This window comes from Octopus bimaculoides, chromosome 8, assembly GCF_046866305.1.
Source record: "Octopus bimaculoides isolate indiv1 chromosome 8, ASM4686630v1, whole genome shotgun sequence".
In the NCBI taxonomy this organism is placed as follows: domain Eukaryota; kingdom Metazoa; phylum Mollusca; class Cephalopoda; order Octopoda; family Octopodidae; genus Octopus; species Octopus bimaculoides.
This window is the reverse complement of record NC_142935.1, coordinates 42,494,982-42,518,470: the sequence shown is the minus strand read 5'-3', so window position 1 is coordinate 42,518,470 and position 23,489 is coordinate 42,494,982. Positions and strand designations below refer to the sequence as shown.

Below are 23,489 nucleotides of genomic sequence, written 5' to 3'. Positions count from 1 at the left end.
CAAGCTTCTTTATTTCATAAAATTTGCCACATGGGCAGTACACAGAGGGAACACTACAACACATGTGGGGACATAGAACAATTAAAAATATAAAGATAAATTATGATATAATGAATGATACATGAAAATGCACGTGAATAACAAATTAAAAAAATATGATAACATGAATGATATCTGAAAATGGAAATATGAAGAGTGTGCTACTCACCCCACCTTGAGTAACACCACTCGTTGCCTCTAGGTCCTAATTCCTCTTTAGTCTCTGGTCTAGTCCTATTTCCGTTCTCGCTATCGCTCAATGACAACACTCTCTCGTAACCTTTTTCACCGGCGGAGGGGTCTTTGAAATTCTGTGGTGTCTGATCTTTTTTCTTCTTCTTTTTTTTCCTGTGGGGAAAGGGGTAGGGTGGGTGGGTCTGAGTGGGCTTGGGTGGGATGGGGTTGGATTGGGGTACCACATCACACTCCGTGTTCTTTCTTTTCTTCCTCTTCCTTCTACTCTCTGCTATTGCCCATTCTTCCTCCTTTCCTCCATCTTTCTTTTCTTCCTCTCTTTTCTCCTCCGTCTCCACAACTGGTTCGTCTGCTGTTTCATCTATTCTTTTCTTCTGTAGAGGGCAGTGTGCTCTAATGTGGCCTTTTTGGCCACATTTAAAACAACGGGAGATTCTGCCCTCCACCCACACTCTTAACACAATTTTTCCCAACGTCACAGTCTCTGCTAAACTTTCTAGCTGCTTCTCGTCCTCCTGCAGGATGAGATCCAGTGATTTCCCTCTCCATCCTCCTTCTTCCGTTTCCGTGGCTTGGAGGACAGCCACCTCCTCACTTCCAACGAGGACGGCTGCCGCGACCCAAGCCACTTCAATATCAGGTGGGATTGCTTCCACCCTTACCTTGGAAGTACTTCTTCCAAGATATGTGGGGAGAAGCATCACCTCTTCCGTCCTCGCCACGACATTCGCCAGCCTCCTCGCCTCCTCCACTGTCCTAAACTGGACGACCACTGTCCCGTATTTACCTCCCTTGGTCATGTATACCATTTGGTTTGACTGCTTCCTCAGCGCTTTTTCTATTTCCGCCTCCACCTGTTCAGCCTTCTTGCTCTTTAGCGGGTACACCTTATAGGTGATAGTTTTCCTCTCCATTTGCTCCATGATTCTTTTAGGGGGCGACAACTTCACGTCGCCACCCACCTTCTGCGTCATTTTTCCATATTCTTTTAGTTCAGCCAGGTCTACATCCTTCTTCTTTACCTCCGCCGCCTCAGAAAATTTTTTTGTTTTCACTAACATTCTGTCCATTCTTATCACCGCCTGCACCAGCTCCTCCTCCGATGAAGAAAATTCAGGTCCGTTAACGTCTGAATACATTTCCACGAGACCGCTGCCAAGCAGCACAAAAATCCTGTCCGATTCTCAAAAACACAAACCAGCAATTGAATCAATGCATGCGCAGTAACCGGAAGCAAGCTTCTTACCACACAGCCACGGCTATGTATATATGTATATATAAACATATCTGTTTGTGTATGTGTGTGAGTGCACGTATGTGTGTGCGTGTGTGTGAGTGTGTATAAGTATACATGTATATATTAATGAATGACATTATTGTTCGTATTCACAAAGGTAGCATTCTAGTAGAATCATTTGGAAGCCAGACAAAATGTTCAGTGATGTTTCTTTCCTTTTTGCAGTCTTCCAGAGGTGATTTTAAGCATTGTGTCTATAATAGTAATAATTGTTTCTTTGTTATATTCATACATTGTATTCATACATTTGTATTCATTATTTGAATTAAATGAGTTTTTTATAATTGTTTATTTTTAGATTATTGCAATGGCCAAGCGTACAACGTTTACAATAGCATTTGCTGCGGCACACAAATATCATCTATAACTGGTTTCAAAGCTCCTGCTTGTTGTGGAAATATTGCATTTGACAGAGATGCAAATTTATGTTGCGGCGGGGCACTTGTTGCAAGAACATCAACAGCAAATGGTTGTTGCGGTGTGGCTTCTTTAGATTTATCTATTAATGATTGTTGTGCCGGTAACGCTATTGCGAGACTGGCTCAAATATGTTGTAATGGAGCACCAATTGCCAGAACATCAATATATGATGTTTGTTGCGGGGCAGCTAAAATGGATAAGACCAAGGAAGTTTGCTGTAATGGAAATGCAGTAACAATTGCTTCTACTTTTCCAACAGGAAATAATCTCGTACCAAACACGTATGCTTGTTGTGGAAGTTCACTTTTCCGTGTACGTTCTCACTACTGTTTCTACAATCAAGTATATCCACGACTGAATTATGTGCCATGGTGGCAGTCGGGTTATCATCACCATCATTATGATCATCATCACTGATTGGTAACTGATATGAAAAAATAAATTTCTGAAGCATGTAAGAATAAATCCTTTGTTCTGTTTCTTTTTTATAGAATATATATTCATACGCTTCTCTCTTTCTTCGCTCTGTCGGTCTGTTTTTCTCATTCTCACTATATGTATGTGTATATACATATACTTGTGTGTATGCAAGTACGTTTGTATACATATACATATAAACACACATCCTACGTATATACATACCTATATATATATATATATATATATATATATATATATATATATATATATATATATATATATATATATATACATACATATATGCAGATATATATATATGTATATATTAAAAAAAAAAAAGGATCTTTTTTAAAACGGGGGCCACATTTTTCATTAACGAAACACTTTGAAACTTGGAACACTGGTAGAATGTGTCATATAAAACATCTTTTTCTCTTAGTCTTCTTAAAAAAAAAAAGAAATCCCTAAGTTATTCCATGTTAAAGTTGTCGTATTTCTGTAATTTCAACCAATCACTGACGTCCATTCAGCCGATATACATTAAGTGCCGACTACATAAACAAACGATTCTGAAACAATTCTATCGGTGATAGGGTTAGGGTAAAACAGCAAATTTAAAAAGAAAAAAGCAAATAAAACGAAGAAAAAAAAAAGAAAATGAAAAAGCAAATTTAAAATGAAAAAAGCAAATAAAACGAAGCTATGGCTTAATCAGCCAAAGGAGTAAATGTAAACAACTGAATACTTGTCAGTGATTGGTTGAAATTATCGAAATAAGACAATTTTTTACATGAAATAAATTCGAATACAAAAATATTTTTCTGTTCTATAACACAAAATAGATAAGTATACGAAGTTTGAAAGTCTTTCGGTACCAAAAACACTACGTAAAACATTAATGAAAAATGTGGCCCCCGTTTTAAAAAAGATCCAAAAAAATTAACAGAATGAGATAAAAATCCAAGGCTGTTAAAGGTTTCAGAACATTTATAAATAGAAAGTCTTACAGTTGTTTCCGGGAAATTTTATACATCCCTTCATGGGAGACAGTGTGAGAAAATGGTTAAGGAATAGTTATTCTAGATAAGATATGAAATAGAGAGTGAAGTGGAGGAATGCAAATAGACGTGAGATATGCAGGGATATTTTATCTTCAGTTCCATTATTTAGACAAAATGGTATACATATAAGATTCCTGTTCCTTGTGATTAAGTTCCAATAGTATCTAAAATTGGTCATTCCAGCATAGAGTTTGTAAACGGTGTTATTGACTTAAAAGTTGGGAATGTGTTTGTAAGGTCACATCAAAAACAGGAAGAGAGGAAAATAGAAAGGAAAAAAAGGAAAAAAGAAAAGCGGGGAGAGAGATAATAGAGAAATGAAGAGAGGGAAAGTGTACTGGTTAGTGGTCAGTCAGGATAAATTGATGGAAGGAATAGGGAGGTGAGAATGATAGAGAGAGAAAGATATGAGGATGTAAAGAGATGAGAGTGTAAAGAGTAAAGGAGTGACAGGTAGAAGGAATGGGGGTGAGGGTGATAGAGTGAGAAAGATATGATTGTGTAAAAAGATGAGAGGTAAATAGCAGAGAAGTGTCAGGCATGTAGTGATAGAGCCTAAGTGAAGGGCAGAGAGAGGTGTCAGTGGTAGAAAAATGGTGGAATGAAGAAATTGGAAATATAGGTTAGGTTACTTAGAGGACAGGTTAGTGCTTAGTGATAGAAGAATATATATATGTGAAGATGTATTCACATGCATATATTAAACATGTATGTAGTGGAGTCACCAAAATGTGGTGGAGTATGTTGATGTTATCGTGTCAGGGTGCGATAGGCATGTGTTTGCCTGTGAAATAACAAAGTGATAACTGTGTTCAACTATAACATATTTTATTTGCTGCTTCTTCACCACTACATTAAATTTTGGTAACTTCGAGTTGCTAGGAAAAATGGAACCAGGAGTTGATGTATCCGAAGACTAAATATGTTCGTGTGTGTGTGTGTGTGTGTTCAATCTTTCATCTTACGTGGCACGGCTAAAATCTCTGTGTGATAGTCGCAGAGCATTGGGTCGGTTTGTCGCGCATCACAGTCTCCGTCTGTCCTTCTTCCCTGCTAAATTCTCCTATTTATAAAAATCAGGGGCAGCTAGAAGGATGGACATGCTGCAGCAGGTTTAGTACCTAAGTAGGTCAGTCACTGTCCAGTGAACTTCGCTTGACATCTATGAGGTTATAAGGTCGAGGGGAGGCTATCCATCATTTTTTTGACAAGACAAAGAAAACCTTATTTCGCGCTTGTTGCTCACAGTAAATCCGACGAGGGAGAATTCTTAGATTCGGTTTCGAATCTAAGCTTGGAGAAGGGAAATGTTAGTTTTTACATGTATAGAGATATTTATACACATCAACACCTACACGTACTCATATGTATATGTATATACACACACCCATATATACGTGTATCTGTATGTATTATCACCCCTGCACACGCAGGTATATATAGCTTGTATACCTACATACACACATACATACACAGACACATACACTCACGAAGGCGAGTTAGGGTGGGTGCTGTTCAACTATGAGCTTGAACAGCACCCACCCTGCCTCTCCTTCGCAGGAAGACTATTAACACAACTTCAACTAAAATGTAAGACTGACTTTACCTAACTCTATTCTTATACCACTATATACATTGCTATATCCACTAACTGTTATTCCTGCATCTCTCACACCATGAACTTTAACATACTTCTCAACATTCTGAAGAGATCTGCCAATCAAATTGGCACATCGAAACGATCGTAAACGAATCATTATACAATCTCTACATAATTAAATCAATGGCTAACTAGCCCAATTGACTTGCTTCTTCTTGTGTTTGTTTCTCCATTCTCCACTTAATTATAATTATAAACTGCGGTTTAAACGATAAATTACTTGCCTCTGGATACCTTCTAACAAAGACGGTATATATATATATATATATATAGTGTAGTATATTGCCACTTAAGTGTGGCTGACCCCTAGGGGTGGATGTTACTGTTGCTTTTAGCCCCAGGAGGACATCTCCTCCAGCTGGCTTATCGACACACGACTGTGTCCTGTTTGCCAAGGGAGTTATCCCTCTCACCACGGCCAGCAGCACGAACGTATCCGGATTTCAGGGTTATTTCCCTTCGTCGGCGTTCGACAGCCGATGACCTTGGTGAGAGAGAAAAACCTGGCAAATCTTATATCTTCTTTTCCAGTGGCATTCTTCACTGATATTGAAAAGGTGAAAACAAGCAATGTTAATTCTCTAAATGAAGTATTAACAGTAACTGCACGATAAAGTGTAGTATATTGCCACTTAAGTGTGGCTGACCCCTAGGGGTGGATGTTACTGTTGCTTTTAGCCCCAGGAGGACATCTCCTCCAGCTGGCTTATCGACACACGACTGTGTCCTGTTTGCCAAGGGATATATATATATATATATATATATATATATATATATATATATATATATATATATATATATATATATATATATATATATATATATATTCAACTTTACGATGAAAGTAAACAAACAAAGTTTGTTCTTTTTTAGAAGCGTTGAGATGTATTTTAAGATACAGAAATAAATTCATTTCTCAAACGCGTGACAATACTATAAATAGCGTGATCAGGATAAATTATCCATATAATGCAGAAAAATACGTTGCCGGCCAGCCTCTCATGTATGTATTATCACCCCAGCACACGCAGGAGTGATAATACATACATCGAAAATGCAATCGGACATACGCATATCACTGTGATTTCGAACTTCGTGAATGATCACTTCGTTCTCGTCAGCGAGTAATACTGACCCAGGGCTAAAAACATACCCACTTCATCCATGTGCTCGATAATCATTTTGTCAAATTTAAAAGGATGATCGAAGTGAATAAAAATTATGAAAATTATGTAAGTTTCAGGAGTGGCTGTGTGGTAAGATGCCTGCTTCTCCACCACATGTTTTCGGTTCCGGGTTCAGTTTGGTGAGGATGTGCGATTAGGGTGGGGTATGTAGGAGTGTGATATGTAGGGGTGTGATGTGGTGGTAATGGTGGGATTGAAGGTGTTGGTATGTGTATGGGTGGGGTGTGGATGGAGGGAGTAACGTTGAAGGGAGGAGGGAGTAGGAGTGAAGAGAGGAAATAGGTAAGAGGAAGAAAAGAGAGAAGAGGGGAGTCAGATGAAGAGGAGAGGAGAGTTGAGCCCATGTAACGCAAAAGAGCGAAGAGAGAAGAAGAATTCCTGTTCACAGCGAAAGCAGGAGTCCGGATGGCCCCTGTCCACAGACGATCCAAACACAGACAGGTGAGCACAGACGGTAGAGCGGAAATGACGCGAGACCGGGGTGTCGTTACCGGGTCTAATATCTCGAATGAGTTCTGTGAATTGGTCAGCCAAGCGGCATCCCGTTTTGCCGATGTACAGAGAAGGACAGAAAGAGCAGGAGATGCAGTAAACGACATTCCTAGAAGTGCTTGTAAAGGAGTCAGTGATATGAAACGGACGACGACGATGGATGCCTGTGAGGATGGTAGTGTTGGAAAGGTAGGGGGTGGTTCAGCAGCATGGGCGCGAGGAGGGGAACGAGCCAGGTGGGGAGGTGGGTTAGGCAAGAAACTGTGGACCAAGAGGTGACGTAGATTGTGAGCTCGTTTGAAGGAGGGGAGGATTAGGTTGGGGAAGATGTGCGAAATGGATGGGGTCGGACTGGAGTCACCGGAAGGCTCGGGACTGGTGCATTGGAGTAGGGTGGAGGGCTGGTAGGTGAGGGGAAACGGGAGACGAGTAACGGCGGTGCGGGGCGGGTGCTGAGAGAGAGAGCAGAGGCACGGTCCACGGAACGTGCTTTGGCAAGGGTGGTGTGAATTGAGTAAATTACATATTTCAGTGAACTCTATTATATAATTGTCATTCCTGTATCGGTAAATAAAGGAACAAATACATCTCACTTATTATTGTCATGTAATAAACAAACAAAACTTCATGTATAAAAATGATTTTTTTTTCTACTTCAATTATTACCATTGCCATTACTGTATAGATAAATAAAATAATACATACAACTCACTTATTAGTGTCATATAAAAAAACACAAGTTCATGTATGATAATGATCTTCCATCTACTTATTACATGGTTTTTCTTTTCTAGAAATACACACATACAGGAGGAGTAAATTATACATCTAATTCAATGTGGCTCCCGATAAACAGTAAAAGTAATTATTCGATCAACGACGGGTTTTACTGCTAGTATATGCATATAGTAAAATTTTTGATGAAAATTTTTGATGAAAATTTTGATGAAAATTTTGATGAAAATTTTGATGAAAATTTTTGATGAAAATTTTTGATCAAAATTTTGATCAAAATATTTGATCAAAATTTTTGTTGAAATTTTTGATGAAAATTTTTGATCAAAATTTTGATGAAAATTTTTGATGAAAATTTTTATGAAAATTTTTATGAAAATTTTTGTTGAAATTTTTGATCAAAATTCTTGTTGAAATTTTTTTGCTCGGAATAACGCATGTCTGTGCGTTATCAACCACCTTAACGACGACAAGCATCAACCTCTTGGCTAACACATTGACCAAAATATCAAGTGTGATTAGCAGTCTTGTGGGCCTAACGTTATCTATCTGGACCCCCTTGTTCGGGTTTTCGACTTTTATCGGAATTTCGCAGAGCTCCGCATCCTTGGCGGAAAGGTGTGGCATGCCGCCGAGGTAGGAGGTGAAATCTACCTCCGTCCTCGACACATCACGCACCCCGAACAGTTTGGCCAATTGCTGATGAACATCGATACATATCTGCTTGGACTCGTGTACCATACGCCCATCCCGGTCTGTCAAAGAGCGAATTGTCGATTTGTTGCCACGTTGCACCTCTGCCACCCGGGCCCAGCGAACGGCTTTCGTTCGCTCATGTCTTAGAGATGCGCTCTAGCTCTGACAAGACAATCCTCATGCTTGGCATTGAAGATTGATCAAGAACCAATCTCGCCGCCAGCACGTCAGTTGCGATGTATGTATATATATATAGATATATATATATATATGTATGTGTGTGTGTGTGTGTGTGTGTGTGTGTGTGTGTGTGTGTGTGTGTGTGTGACCAATTTCAAAGACTGTTGGATTTTACTTATAGGGTATTGGAATCGTAATAATGGATTTACAAATGCAATGACCAATCTTAAAGACTATTGAATTTTACTCACAAAGTATTGGAATCTTATATGTATACCATTCTGCCTAAACAATGGATTTACAAATACAATATCCCTGCATTCTCTCTATTTCCTATCTTATCTAAATTAATTATTGCTTAACCATCCTCTCACACCGTCTCCGATGAAGGGATATAATAAATATCCTGGAAACAGATGTAAGACCTTCTATTTATAAATGTTCTAAAATATACACAACGTTGGTTTTTTTTAATCTCATTACGGAAAGTAAATCCTTATATATATATACACACACACACACACACACACACACACACACACACACACACACACATATATATATATATATATATATATATATATATATATATATATATATATATACATGTATGTATATGTATATATATAAATATATATGTATAGATATGTAGCTATATATATATATATGTAGATATATATATATCTGTATACATATATATATGTATATATATGTAAATATATATGTATATATATATATATATATATATATATATATATATATATATATATATATATATATATGCATACATATATATATACATACTTACATATATATATATATATATATATATATATATATATATATATATATATATATATAAGTAGTAAATTGGCACGTAGATAAACAGATAGGTAAACATACACACAAATATGCACACACAAACACATGAATATGTAGAATAGATACATACAAACGTGCATACACGCATACATACATATATATGCAAACATATATACGTACGTACATACATGCATACATATATAGCTATATACATATGTGTATATACATGCAGACTAACGCACACACACGTGCACAAACAAACAAACAAAAAGAAAGCAGCTCCTATAACGGATAGAGTCAACAACAACTATTGAAGTGTTTACAAGAAGCAATGGAAATTTTAGAAAATAGATAAATGAATACATAATTAAATCAGTGGAAATCAAACCGGTGAGTGTGTTAATTAATAAGGCATTAAAATAGAATATTTTCCCTCAAACACAACAAAATGTGCTTCAGCACATGAAATCACCGTACTTGAGTTATTGACCCCGAAAGAATGAAAGGCAAAGTTGACTTCGGCGTAACTTGAACTCAGAACGTAGCGACAAACGAAATACCGCTAAACATTTCTCCCAGCTAGGTAACGATTCTGCCAGCTCGCTACTTTAATAATAATAATATTTTTTTCTTCTAAAAGCACAAGGCTGGATGTTTTGGGGGAGGAGACTACTTGATTACGTCGACCCCATTGTTTCACTTGTATTTAATTTCTCGAACGCAAAAAGACGAAAGGCAAATTGCAGCTCGGCAGTAGTTGAATTCAGAATGGAGAAAAAGAGCGAAATACTACAAAACATTTTGTCTGGCTTTCCAACGATTTTACCAGCTCACCGCATTAATTATAATTGTACAAATGCTAATAATAGAATTGATAATGAAAAGAACATGAATAACGATTGCGTCACAATTACTCTTCACACCATGCGGGTATTTTTTTACTTTTAAATAATTCCAATCTAACTTCAGTTTCATTATTTAATGAATGCATCCTTTGTTTCTGTATTAGCACAACTGTGAAATATTCTCATGCAGTAAAGTCAGGAACAAGATATAAAAATAATAGTGTGAGAATTTTAGGTTACCTTGTGTAATTTTTAATCTTTAGAACAATATATAAATGTTTTCCCGTTCTTATCAAAGTGAATCTGGAATCGAGAAGAGAACAGGGAAGATCATGTTCAAAATTTTAATCGCTATTGCATCTGCTCTGCTTGCAATCATTGGATCAACAACTGCCTTACATCCACATTATATTCCGCAAACAACTTGTAAGTCGTTTTTACAATTCTATATGTAACTTTTTTTGTTATTCATTCTGCAAGTACATATAACAAAAAATATTAGGTCTTCTATATTTTCAAAGTTGCTAGTATATCACGAATGAAGATCGATATATTTCATTCGAGTTTAAAGTGAATTATAAGTACTTATAGGTAATGTTTATATAGATTAATATAAAGTAAAATTCAAGTCATAGATACCGCCATTTCACTTTGAATATCACATTAGTATTATTTGAAATATATTGTAAGAGGAATACATTTTTTGCACCTTAATTTTACTGGCGCCATATTAAATAAATATGTATTCACGTTATCATATGAATACATATTTACAAAATACAATTCTAGGTTATAAGCAGTATTGGAAATAGGTTCATATTTTATCAAGTCCCAAATAGAATATTGCTCATCCAAACTAGTACCAAATCTAGTTGTAAGCCTACCTGAAGTGAGTACAAGATTGATACCGAATGTTATGTATGTCATTATTCAGTTTATTTCAAGATTTCTGGCCAATAGAGAAAGAACCAGTTTCTAACCTAGATCCAAGGGCACCTTTATTGGAATTTCAACACCAACAATAGCGTATTTTTGTTTGTATGTATGTATGTATGTATACACAAACACATACACACACACTCATACACACCCACACACACACACATATATATATATATATATATATACATACATACGTATGTATGTATGTATGTATGTATGTATGTATGTATGTGTGTTTAAGTTTTTATGTATGCTTATATACATTTCTCCTCACTAGTCGAAATTACAGTCTAGGAAGCACCGGCATATACACTTAACTTTTAATTAACGTTTTCTGTTCTCTTTTTTCATGACTACTTGAATTATATATGCACGTTCATGCTAAATTGTATTAACGTTGCATTTGAATGCCTGGAAATATTCGATTGAAATATGGCTGCGTGTTTTTATATGCAAATGTGAATGAACACTCAGTCTTCACGTGTTTGTATCTTATAGGTGCGATAAATTTATAGCTACTGTTGTTTGCGTTGAGAATGTAGAGTACTCTGAAAGTTAGTGTGTACATTTGGGTGATAATGCAGATTAACTGTTTAGTGTCAGCTATTTGCTTATATGCGTACCTTCAAAGTAAGAAAGTAGAATATTTTGTATCATATCTATCTATCTATCTATCTATCTATCTATCTATCTATCTATCTATCTATCTATCTATCTATCTATCTATCTATCTGCGTTGACAGAGCTAGGATGCGTGCTCTGAGGAACGATGGAGTTGGAGCCGACTGAGAAGCCCAAATGGTGGAGGTGCAACGAGGCAACAAAGCCACCATTAGGTCCCTGACAGATGAACAGGAGTGCGAATTACTCAAGCCTGAAACGATGTGTGAGGCCTTTCAACAACACTTTTCCCAACTGTTTGGGACAATTGGTGGGTTAGAACGCAGAGTGGACTTTAGCGCCTACCTGCATAATCTGCCATCACTCTCGGCAAGAGAGGCAGAGTGTTGTGAAATATCCATTACAGCAGGGAGACAAGTCACCAGGCTTGAATGGTCTGCCCTACGAACTTTATTGTCATATGCCAGACTTGTTTGGAGGAGTCTTGGCAGCTGCTTACTGCAACTGGCAGCAAAACGGGAATATCCCCGACTCTGTAAAGCGAGGAGCGGTGGCACTGCTAAAGAAACATCCAAACAAGGGGAACGTCATAGATAACTTCAGGCCCATCACTCTGCTCAACTCAGACTTGAAAATTTTGGCCAATGCGTTAGCCGAGAGGTTGGCGCTTGTTATCGAGAAGCGGATCAACAAGACGCAAACGTGCGCCCTGCTGAGTAGGAGTATCCATGACAACCTCCATCTAATGCACTACATCATAGACAGGGTAGTTTAGGAACCTGACATGGGTGGAGCGCTGATAAATTTGGATCACTCAAAAGCTTTCGATAGGGTAGACCATCACTACTTGGAGGCTATCCTTAGAGCGGCTGGTTTCGGTTCCATCTTCCGTGGTTGGATCGGTGCCTTATACAACGGAATCCGCTTGGTAGTCCGCGTAAATGGTCATCTGTCCAGAGTATTTAACATCACGCGTTCGGTTCGTCAAGGATGCCCCCTCTCGTCGCTTCTGTACGCATTGGCTCTTGAGCCGCTACTGCAGAAGCTGGCGACGCTAAGGGGAAACCCGCAAGAGGTGGGATGCGGGAGGAGCGTGTCTTCATACGCGGACGATGTTACCGTCATAGTGTCGAGCCACAGGCATATTGACCTGGTCGGCGAGACACTAAAAGAATACGAAGCGGTAACGGGAGCAAAAATTAAGCGGGAAAAGTCACTGGGCTTGCGGCTCGGCATCTGGATAAGGAAGCCCATGCCTTCCAACAGCGTCTCTATTGTGGGACGCTGGACCGACAGACCGGTTAAATTGCTCGGAGTCTGGTTCGGTCCCGACCCGACCTCCAAATGGAGAAGAACTGGGGCGAGATAACAACTAGAGTACTCACTCTCATCCAACAATCGGCTGAGAGGAAGCTATCTCTAAAAGGTCGGGTGCAGGTGGCGAACGCGTACATCGCATCCGTCATCGATTACCGTCTGACCGTCGTGCCTTGTCCCGATACTACCATTACCAAACTGGAACGCATACTCTTCCGCTTTTTGTGGAAGAGAAGCGTTCCGATGGTTAGGTGATCCATTTGCTGTCAACACTCACTAAATGTAGGGCTAGGCATGCCGTGGTTGATGTTGCGCAGACATGGACTGAGACTGCGACATCTCCGGCGCTTCACAGACGACAGTGAACAGCTGTGGTCACTGTTTGTGCAGCGCGCTTTCTCGCAGCTCGTCTCTTTGGCCGAACTGCAGTCGTGGAACAAATGGAGATCGAGGCTAGACGAATGGCACGGTGAGTGTCGCCTTGCTCTCACGCAACTCTGCCGTCTGGGACCAAACTTGGGCGACTTCAACTCCACAAAGGCGTTCTATAGAGGATTAGTGGAGGGAAGTTGCAACAACGTTCTTGGACAGAATCTGGGCGTCGACGAGGAACACCTGACCCGTCTGTTCAGGACAACTTTCGGACCGGGACCTATGGACACTCACCAAAGATCCCTGGCCTGGCAGTGCCATCGAAAAGCATTACCCGTTCGAGATAAGCTCTACAGGCACGATTCCACACACACCGAACCGACTTGTCTGAGATGCGGTCAGAGCGACGAAACCGTTCTGCACGCACTCGTTCAGTGTTCAACCATTTCGGACCTGAGGGCTTATGCCGAACGGCTGCTGTCACGTGTGGGACGAGTTCGCCTGTCGGCCGAGTCTATCGTGAGAATTGCTCCGCCACCTTCCTTTAACCGGGAAGGCAAAGCAGTCTTCATTGTACTGGTGGTCATGGTGAAAGAATGGTCGTGGTGGACTCGAGCGAAAGGTTTAGAGACAAAAACTTACCTCCCTGGCCAATCGCTCATCAACTTTTTCAAGTACCACTTGAAAAGGAAGGTGAGAATAGAGAGGGAAGTTTTGTCTCGTGAAAGTTTCAATAAAAGGTGGGTGAATGTAGCAAAGATGGTGCGTGCGGGTGACGAAACCACATTGTGCATGATCATGTAAATCGAAGAGAAAGAGAGAAAGAAAGAGAGATAGAGAAAGAGAGAGAGAGAGAGAGAGAGAGAGAGAGAGAGAGAGAGAGAGAGAGAGACACGATCCCTTTTGGTCAGAATTTTATTTTTCTCCTTTCTTTTTTTTATTTTTGAAAAGAAAAGCGCTATATTGTATTTTGTCCCCTCTCTGTTCGGCCCTGTGTTACTAATAAAGAAACTTATGTATGTATGTATGTATGTATGTATGTATGTATGTATGTATGTATGTACGTACGTACGTACGTATGTATGTGTGTATGTATGTACGTATGTACGTATGTATGTATGTATGTATGTACGTACATACGTACGTACGTACGTACGTACGTACGTATGTATGTATGTATGTATGTATGTATCTATCTATCTATCTATCTATCTATCTTATACTAAAACTAAAAGTTTGTCTGTTTCCTGCTCTTTGATTACGATGACAAAGATTACAAATGAAATAGTCATTTCCCCATTTAAGAAAAAAGAATCAAGTTGAAAATGCCGACTTGCGGCGGTATACTTCAAAGAGTCATAGCAGCTACCAGCGTCCGTCCATTTTTCTTACTCGCTTTTTCTTCCCACGACCATTTTTACATTTTTCAGATTGTCGTTGACGGATAGATAGAAATTCGCCTTATATTTATATGAGATATTTTTTTGATCATGTTTGCTTGATATTTGTTTTATTAAAGTGGAAAAGTACAGTTGTATTTAAAACAAAATATTAATATTTATCATCTCAATCAAAAGGCAGGAAAACAGAAAGAAAGGCCATCTTTCTTATTTCTTTATGGCCCACAAAGGGCTAAACATAGAGGGGGAAAAACAAGGACAGACAAAGGGATTAAGCCGATAACATCGACCCCAGTGCCTAGCTGGTACTTAATTTATCGACTCCGAAAGGATGAAAGGCAAAGTCGACCTCGGCGGAATTTGAACTCAGAACGTAACGGCAGACGAAATACCTCTAAGCATTTCGCCCGGCGCGCTAACGTTTCTGCCAGCTCGCCGCCTTGCCGCAGCGTTACTCATTTTTGCCACAGTGGACTGGAGCAACGTGAAATGAAGTGTTTTGCTCAAGAACACAGCGCGTCGCCCGGTCCAGGAATCGAAACCGCAATCTTTCGATCATGATGCTGACACCCTAACCACTAAGTCACGCGCCTCCACATGTTTCTCCCCTCCCCCCGCCGGAGCCTCGTGGAGCTTTAGGTGTTTTCGCTCAATAAGCACACACAACGCCCGGTCTGGGAATCGAAACCGCGATCCTCCGACCGCGAGTCAGCTGCCCTAACCACTGGGCCATTGCGCCTCCACGTTACGTAATTTATCGACCTCGAAAGGATGAAAGGCAAAGTCGACCTCAGTGGAATTTGAACTCAGAACGTAACGGCAGACGAAATACTGATAAGCTTTTCGCCCGGCGCGCTAACGTTTCTGCCAGTTTGCCGCCTTTTGCAGACTATCTTTCTGTAGAGGAAAATTATATACCCGTCCTTAAATGTTCCTGTATATAAAATTCCAACATGCATTTCTTTTGTATAAGTGTCTTAGATGCGATGGGTCTGTGCACCGAATCGATTTTCATTAAATCAAGTGTTGAACAATCTCTGCCAAAGACTGACACTCTTGTACAACTTCTTTCCATATATTCCACATACGGGTCGATGAAGCGAACTGAAAGTATTAAAGATAAAAGCCTTCTTGTGAATGGAGTTTGTACTTTTATTGATTTTTAATAAAAATGTATTCGATGTGCAGAACTATGATATCTAAGGTTTCTAAAACATATATACAAAAAAAAAAACGAGTTTTGGAATTTCATATGATAGAAAAGATGTATAATTCTCCAATACATAGCACTCTTGAAGATGACACACCTAGATATACACATATGTCTACAAAGTTCCGTAAGCATAAATAAATTCTAAACAAGAACACAATCCAGATTTAATGAACTAAAATTCTCCACAAAATTTTGCCATCACAACCTACCATAGAACCTAATTTATCATTCACCAGAACTCAGCTTACACTAGATAAATCCAAGATGAACACAAATGTTCCGCAGACCTGTAACGGGGTAGCAAGCCGGAACTTTCAGATACTATCAATGCTATTCTTGTGAAAACGTAATAAATTTGTATTCTGTCAAATAAATGTATGGATTAATACTACAATATAAATGAAATTGTTTAATGTTAAACTGCTTATTATAACAGAAACAGCCATTAATATTTATACATGCATACTCACATACATACATACATACATACATACATACATACATACATACATACATACATACATACATGCATACATACATACATACATACATACATATACATAGATATATACATACATACATACATAATACATACATACATACATACATGGGAGAATTTACGAAAAAAACAACAGACGAGGACAAGTGATGTAGACAACAAAAGGATGTATTAGTTTAACGCTCGGGAATACAGAAAGTCTTTAACGTTTCGAGCTACGCTCTTCAACAGAAAGAATACAGAGAAAACAAGGAGAAAAACACGGAGAAAAAAATTGAATGTTTTTGTCAGCGATTAATCATGTGTGTGTGTGTGTGTGTGTGTGTGTGTGTGTGTGTGTGTGTGTGCGCGCGTATGTGTGCGCGTGTGCGTGTGTGTGAGTCGTATAAAGACAACGATGACGATGTTGTTACATAACTTTCTTCAAGCACACATTTGTTCCGAGGAACTATACATCACTATATGCTGTTTTGAACATATAAATATACGTATATTTTCCAGGAAATATGTTATACCCCAGTAATCCATGCAAAGACATAGCTGACAGAATGTCAAGTCAGAAAAATGAGAATCCGTATAAATTTAATCTACTAGGCATTCTATACAAGCTATAAATCTGAGGACGTCACCAGTCTACTGGCTGGTGCAGTTATCATAGTCTATAACAAAAATCAGACGGCAAATAGTGATGTTATATAACTTTATTCAATTTTGCGATCATTTCGAAAGACGTGAGAAATTATTTCGTCCATATGCACATTGACTTGTACAAGTAAATTTATTTACATCCATACAATTATTAACTAATTAACTAAATATTTTACCTTCTAATATACTCGTCAGTCTAGAATAAGGCAATCTGTTTCCTCCATCGATTGTTTACTTACATGATATTACGTATACTTATATGTTCAAAACAGTATATAGTGATGTATAGTTCCTCGGAACGAATGTGTGTTTGAAGAAAGTTATGTAACAACATCGTAATCGTTGTCTTTGTACGATTCACACGCACACGCACGCACACACGCGCACGCACACACACACACACACACACACACACACACACACACACACACACACACATACGAATACCCGCACACACACATACACACATATATATATATATATATACACACACATACGTGCATATAATATACATATGGGTGTGAATGTGCTTGTGTAAACGTGTGTATGTGTGAATATGTGTGAATGTGCGTTTGAGCAAGAATGCATGAATGACTCCTACCATTATCAGTATCCCTTTCTTATTCTTAAATCTAACCAAAATCAGTATTCTTTTCTATTCTTTTATTTTTGCATTTAGATATTTTTAATTACTAACCGTATAACATTTTCAGTAATAGTTGTTGCAATTCAGAGCTTTCATCGAAAAATGGCTTTAAATGCCCAGCGTGCTGTAGAAATGTTGGGTTTGACAGGCATGCAAAATTATGCTTTGCTTGAACATTACTTCCAATTACAACCGCAACGAACGGCTGTTGCAGTGCTGTAACGATAGCTGCATCAGTTAGCGATTGTTGTAACGGCGCACCGATTGCGTGAACGACGCATTTATACTGTGGCACAGCACCAATTCTCAGGGAAACTATATATAACACTTGTTGATGGATAGTATCCGGGGTGGGGTGGGGGGAATAACAACATTCCACACACATTTGCTTGCTGTGTACCTTTAATTTTCTAAACATACACACTTCTGCTACTCTGGACGTGTGTATCTACAAAGGAGTTGGGTGCTATGTTGGCAGATGTGACATAATTTATTTTAAAATCGATATCGATTAATAAATTCCATTAGCATGTAAAAACATGCTTGTCGGTTCAATTTTGTTTTGCATAAAATATACACGCTTCTTTTATAGTCATTAAACAAGGTTAATATCACAAAATATACTCAAAGCCTTTCTTGCCGAGACGACCCCGAATTCAGTTTTAATCTTATTTTTCAGGCACTGGATATCATGTATTGTAATCATTCCTTGAAAATTTGTTGGTTATAGAAATGAACAAAAAGCATCCTGTAACATATTGGACATTTGGAAACCAGCAATGACATTATTTGTGTGTTATCATTTAAGGCAAAGCGTGTTCAGTTGAGCAAAAATGTCGAGTAAAAATAAAAAAAAAACATATCTTTAAGCTGTATGGTACATATTCTGAGAGAGATGCTTGGTTAGCCTATGGACGAAATCCTTAAATCTCAAACTATGAATCTGCTAAGTTTTAAACTTTGACAGTATAATTGCCTTCGGAATATACATATATTTCATGAGGCACTTTTCGCGAAAATTTGTAATAGTTTAAAGATTTAACATGAATGTACCATTGTCATGTACATATTTAATATGAACAGTTATGTATAAATTTTGTCCTACTATCTCAATATTCTGTACAAAAACTCGTCCAATGCCAAGTTGATTAGCGTTCGATCCTGACGGTTATGAAAAATAGACGTGCTGATAAGCAGTCCCAGAGAGCAGTAATTGTTGGAGGGAATAATATGGCGTATTGATGAATGGTTTATAAAGAAGATATGGATAGAAAGAAGAGAGGGTTTTATTGAATCTTGTATGGTTGAGTGGAGGTGACCCGAGACCAGTAAACTACAGTGAGCGAGGAAATGATAGTAGAAGTGGAAAAGGCCAAAATAGGAGACAGTGACACTGTGAATCAGAAATTATAGTAAGCGAAACCTTCCACAAATGACAGAAAATACGACCTAAATCGCTTCTTGAACAGAAAACGCACATTAAAATCGAACTAACAACAGCAGCAACAATTAAATAGCACAAGTATTCTACGGGCACAAATTGAAGGTACACATATTTTTTAGATACATATACTGCCTCCTATAGTTAGAAATTTGTAGAGTCGAGAAACACATTAGGCTTTTAGGTTATTGATCATACATGTAGATTAGCACCCACTAGATTTAAATTTGCTTTTCAACTATGCAAGGTCAATGAAGTGTCAGTTGTTGTTTATCTCCTTGTAATCCAAGATGGTAAGGTATCTCAGTAGTGGATGTTCACCATTTTCTTATATCTAAGACTACAATCTCCAATAAACTAGATTTGATAAAAATGAAATTATTCGAAGGAGCTTACTGATATTTTTTGTAGGTCGAATGACTAAAAAGAAATGGCTCTCGGTTTGCTTAGTAATGCAATAATTTTGTTTAAAGTGATGATAAAAATCTCCTCTATAAATATGAGAAATTAATGTTGATACAATAATGTAGGCACAATATGGTAGAAGCAAAGTGTTATGCAATGAAACATTTTGAAGGTAAGATAAAGCGTATGATTGAAGTCTGATTAGAAAAAAGCGCGTCTCCATAACACCCTATTCCCAAAATGCCAGTTAAATTCCGAGGAATCGCTGTCTGTATTGTTGACGACAATTAGGAACATAAATATATTCTCAGAGAGGCTACCCAGATGCATCCATGCAATTAAGCACACTTTCACATGATAGAAACAAAAATGATAGAAACACAAATCTAACCAATGCAAACTAAACACTAAAAACATGCACTCCGACCTTTTGAATCCACCGCCCCAACTCCACTGGGAGACAACTTAATTCGCAGCAAACCTGAAATCTATACGTCGGAAGAACCGAATGAGAATAATACAACGTATACAATGTAAACTGAGACAACATACTCTAGATATAAATGTATATAACAAAGCACCTGGCCAGTAATTATTCTTTCGAGTACTTTTGCCGAATCGCTAATTTAGGGGGGACGTAAACACACCAACATCGGTTGTGAAGCGATGACGGTGGGGGCAAACACAGACACATACACATATATGTCCGACAGGCTTCTTTCAGTTTTCGTCAACCAATTCCATTCACAAGGCTTTGGTTGGCTGCAGCTATAGGAAAAGTCATCTGTCCAAGGTGCCACGCAGTGGGACTGGACCTGGAACCATTTGGCTCGGACGCAAGTTTCATTCCACACAACCACACTGTCATGAGACTGATGATAGTCTCGTCTCTTGTTGTCGAGCAAACCGAAACTTCGAAGGTACACCCGATTTCCTCCTCTCAAATCTCTATATGTACACACACACACACACACACACACACACACACACACACACACACACACACACACACACACACACACACACACACACACACACACACACACACACACACACACAAATATATATATATATATATATATATGTATATATATATATATATATGTATGAGAAAGTTGGTATGTGAAAGCACGTGGTTGGATGTATAAAAGATAATAAGAGTGAAAAACTACAGAAGGCTTGTGTTACATGGTTAAAGTATATATTTAAATTATGTCAGAAAAATGTAAGAAAAATGTTAGAAAAATGTTATAAAATCTTTTTGGTATATAAACATTGTATTTTGAGAAATAACCGGTTTCGTGTTGTCTTTTCAAATTTCTCTACTTCATTGTGTCGTGTTCGGAACACGACACAATGAAGTAGAGAAATTTGAAAAGACAACACGAAACCGGTTATTTCTCAAAATACAATGTTTATATACCAAAAAGATTTTATAACATTTTTCTTACATTTTTCTGACATAATTTAAATATATACTTTAACCATGTAACACAAGCCTTCTGTAGTTTTTTCACTCTTATTATCTTTTATATATATGTATATATATATATATATATATATATATATATATATATAACGTTGACCACTCAGGTGGACACTTAATGTGCTAGAAATAGATCACATCTTGTGTCTACTAAGACCTAAATTGTTCCGGGAATATGTCTGCAGAAAAAAAATATTTACTGCGTCGCATATATCCAGTTTGAGAACTTGGTAATGGTTAATTCAATAAAAAACATAGGGTAAAAAATCATATATTAATTAATATCGATTTATTACCAGGAAACTAGCACATTTAAAGAATCAAAGAGATTCAGAAACAATATCTGCGATCTCAGGGGATTAAAATATATTTTTATATATAACGTTGACCACTCACGTGGACACATATAGACGCATAAAAACAGATATATGTGTGTATATTGCTTTTATATGCATGTAGTATATATAGGAATAATTGAACATTAAAGTACTTTATAGTAGATGATTAATTTTCTTTTACACGTAACATGTTGACAGTGATTACTAGCTTTCGGTTTAGTCGCTATCATCAAACCATTGACCATCCCTCTCATGAGGTCGAGGAAGCCAAACCTTGGAAAGTACTCCCAATTTTTTCCTACCCCCCACACACATACACACATGTCTGTATGATTGCATGTATGTATATATGTATGTATGTAATATTTTGGACTACCTGGTGTCATCTGTAGTTATATTTCCTCTGGAGCTACGTCAGTAATTTCGCAGTTATCTGAGATAATATTGGATTGAGTAAAAAGAAGATGGAATTAGTAGAAATCTTTATTTTGTATACCGATCGTTTCGAGTTATCCTGCGATAGTCACTAGAACTCTAACAACAACACAAAAACTCCCAGAAGTAATAACTATACCAGTCACAATGACTTGAACAACAACACTAACCTACCTATAAACCATATCCTCAACGAGAACTATAGCAACCTTCTAACACGTGATAGTCAGCTACTCAAACAACAGCACAAACACACTCAGAAATAATAGATATGATAATAGGTTAACAACTAGCACAAATGAACATAGCACCGGCTGTAAACATGCTAATAAAATAAGTGGCAACCAATGCTAATGCAAAGACCAATATAAATGTCCTCTGGGTAACTAATGTAAGAGCCGTAATGTAGTATACACATGCACTGTAAATACTAGGGGATTCCCGTATGTGTATAGCGGATGATCGGTCGATATTTTCAAATATAGATATCGAAATCACACCTCCAGCATTCGAAGGATCCATAAACGGCACGCAACATCACTGGCTGATTTCATCAGGTGACTCATTAAAGTGAAGGTCAAACTCGACCTGCCCTTATCAATAATTAGACACGAGAGTCTCTATAATACCCTACCCCGGAAATGTCAGTTATGTTTCGATGAATTGCTGTCTATATTGTTGACGAAATATAGGATTATAAATATATTCTCAGAGAGACTACCCAGATGCTTGCATACAATTAAGCACACTTTCGCACAATACGAGAGAAACAAAAACCTAAACAATATAAACTAAACACTAAAAACATATGCTTCGACCTTTTGAATTCACCGCCCCAACTCCACTGAGTGACAACTTCATTTGCAACAAATCTATAACCTATACCTCGGAAGAAGATCTGAATGAGAATAATACAACGTATACAATGTAAACTGAGACAACATACTCTAGATATAAATGTATGTAACAAAGCACCTGGTTGACCTATAACCTTAAAATTATTGTGATGACAGACTTTTAATATCATTACTGAATAGGTCACATCATATCTATAAAGCCCTCCCACACAATTTCTCCTGTCTATATTCTTCCTTTCTTCTTTCTAGTACACATTTCTCGCTTTAAACTTTATGTAATCTAATTTTCATCTAACAGCCTCTTGCTATCAACATCCCTCTTCCATTTATTTTGTAGTAATATTTTTTGTTTTCTTTTTCTCCCTTTCTTGTCTACACTTGATGTATATATATATATATATATATTCTTTTACTCGTTTCTTTTACTTGATTCAGTCATTTTACTGCAGCCATGCTTGAGCACCACCTTAAACGGATTTCAGTCGGAGAAATCGACCCCAGGGTTTATTCTCCGTAAGCCTAGTACTTATTCTGTCGGTCTCATTAGACGAACCACTAGATAACGTAGACGTAAAGACATCGTCATCGGTTGTCAAACGATACTGAGGGGACGAACAGACACAAAGTCACACACATATACATATATACATATACAAGATTCTTTTAGTTTCCGTCAACCAAATACACTAACAAAGCTTTGATAGGCCCAAGGCTATAGTAAAATGCATCTGCCCAAGGTGGCACACAATGAAACTAAACCCGGAACCATGTATTTGGGAAGCAAGCCTCTTGCCACACATCCACACATCCAGTCGTTTAT

General features: G+C 37.9%; 2 protein-coding genes across 3 annotated transcripts in view; both read left to right on the top strand.

The window, feature by feature from the left end:
• The window catches only part of LOC106880749 (uncharacterized), a 29,710-nt gene extending 27,294 nt beyond the window's left edge, over nt 1-2,416 (top strand). The window contains exon 2 of the mRNA XM_089356385.1: nt 1,830-2,416. Coding sequence (XP_089212511.1) covers nt 1,830-2,368 — 539 coding nt within the window. The 3' untranslated portion in view covers nt 2,369-2,416. The remainder of the gene's footprint in view (nt 1-1,829) is intronic.
• Nucleotides 2,417-9,483: 7,067 nt separating this feature from the next.
• Nucleotides 9,484-23,489, top strand: part of LOC149134375 (uncharacterized) — a 67,905-nt gene continuing 53,899 nt past the window's right edge. The window contains exons 1-2 of one of the 2 annotated variants that reach the window (XR_016242860.1): nt 10,353-10,475; nt 18,387-20,511. Coding sequence is in view for 1 of the 2 variants with exons in the window: in XM_089356384.1 (XP_089212510.1) it covers nt 10,325-10,475 (151 nt within the window). In the remaining variant the exon portion in view is untranslated. Of the gene's footprint in view, nt 10,476-18,386; nt 20,512-23,489 lie in introns of those variants that run through there. The other variant, XM_089356384.1, reaches the window with a different exon arrangement.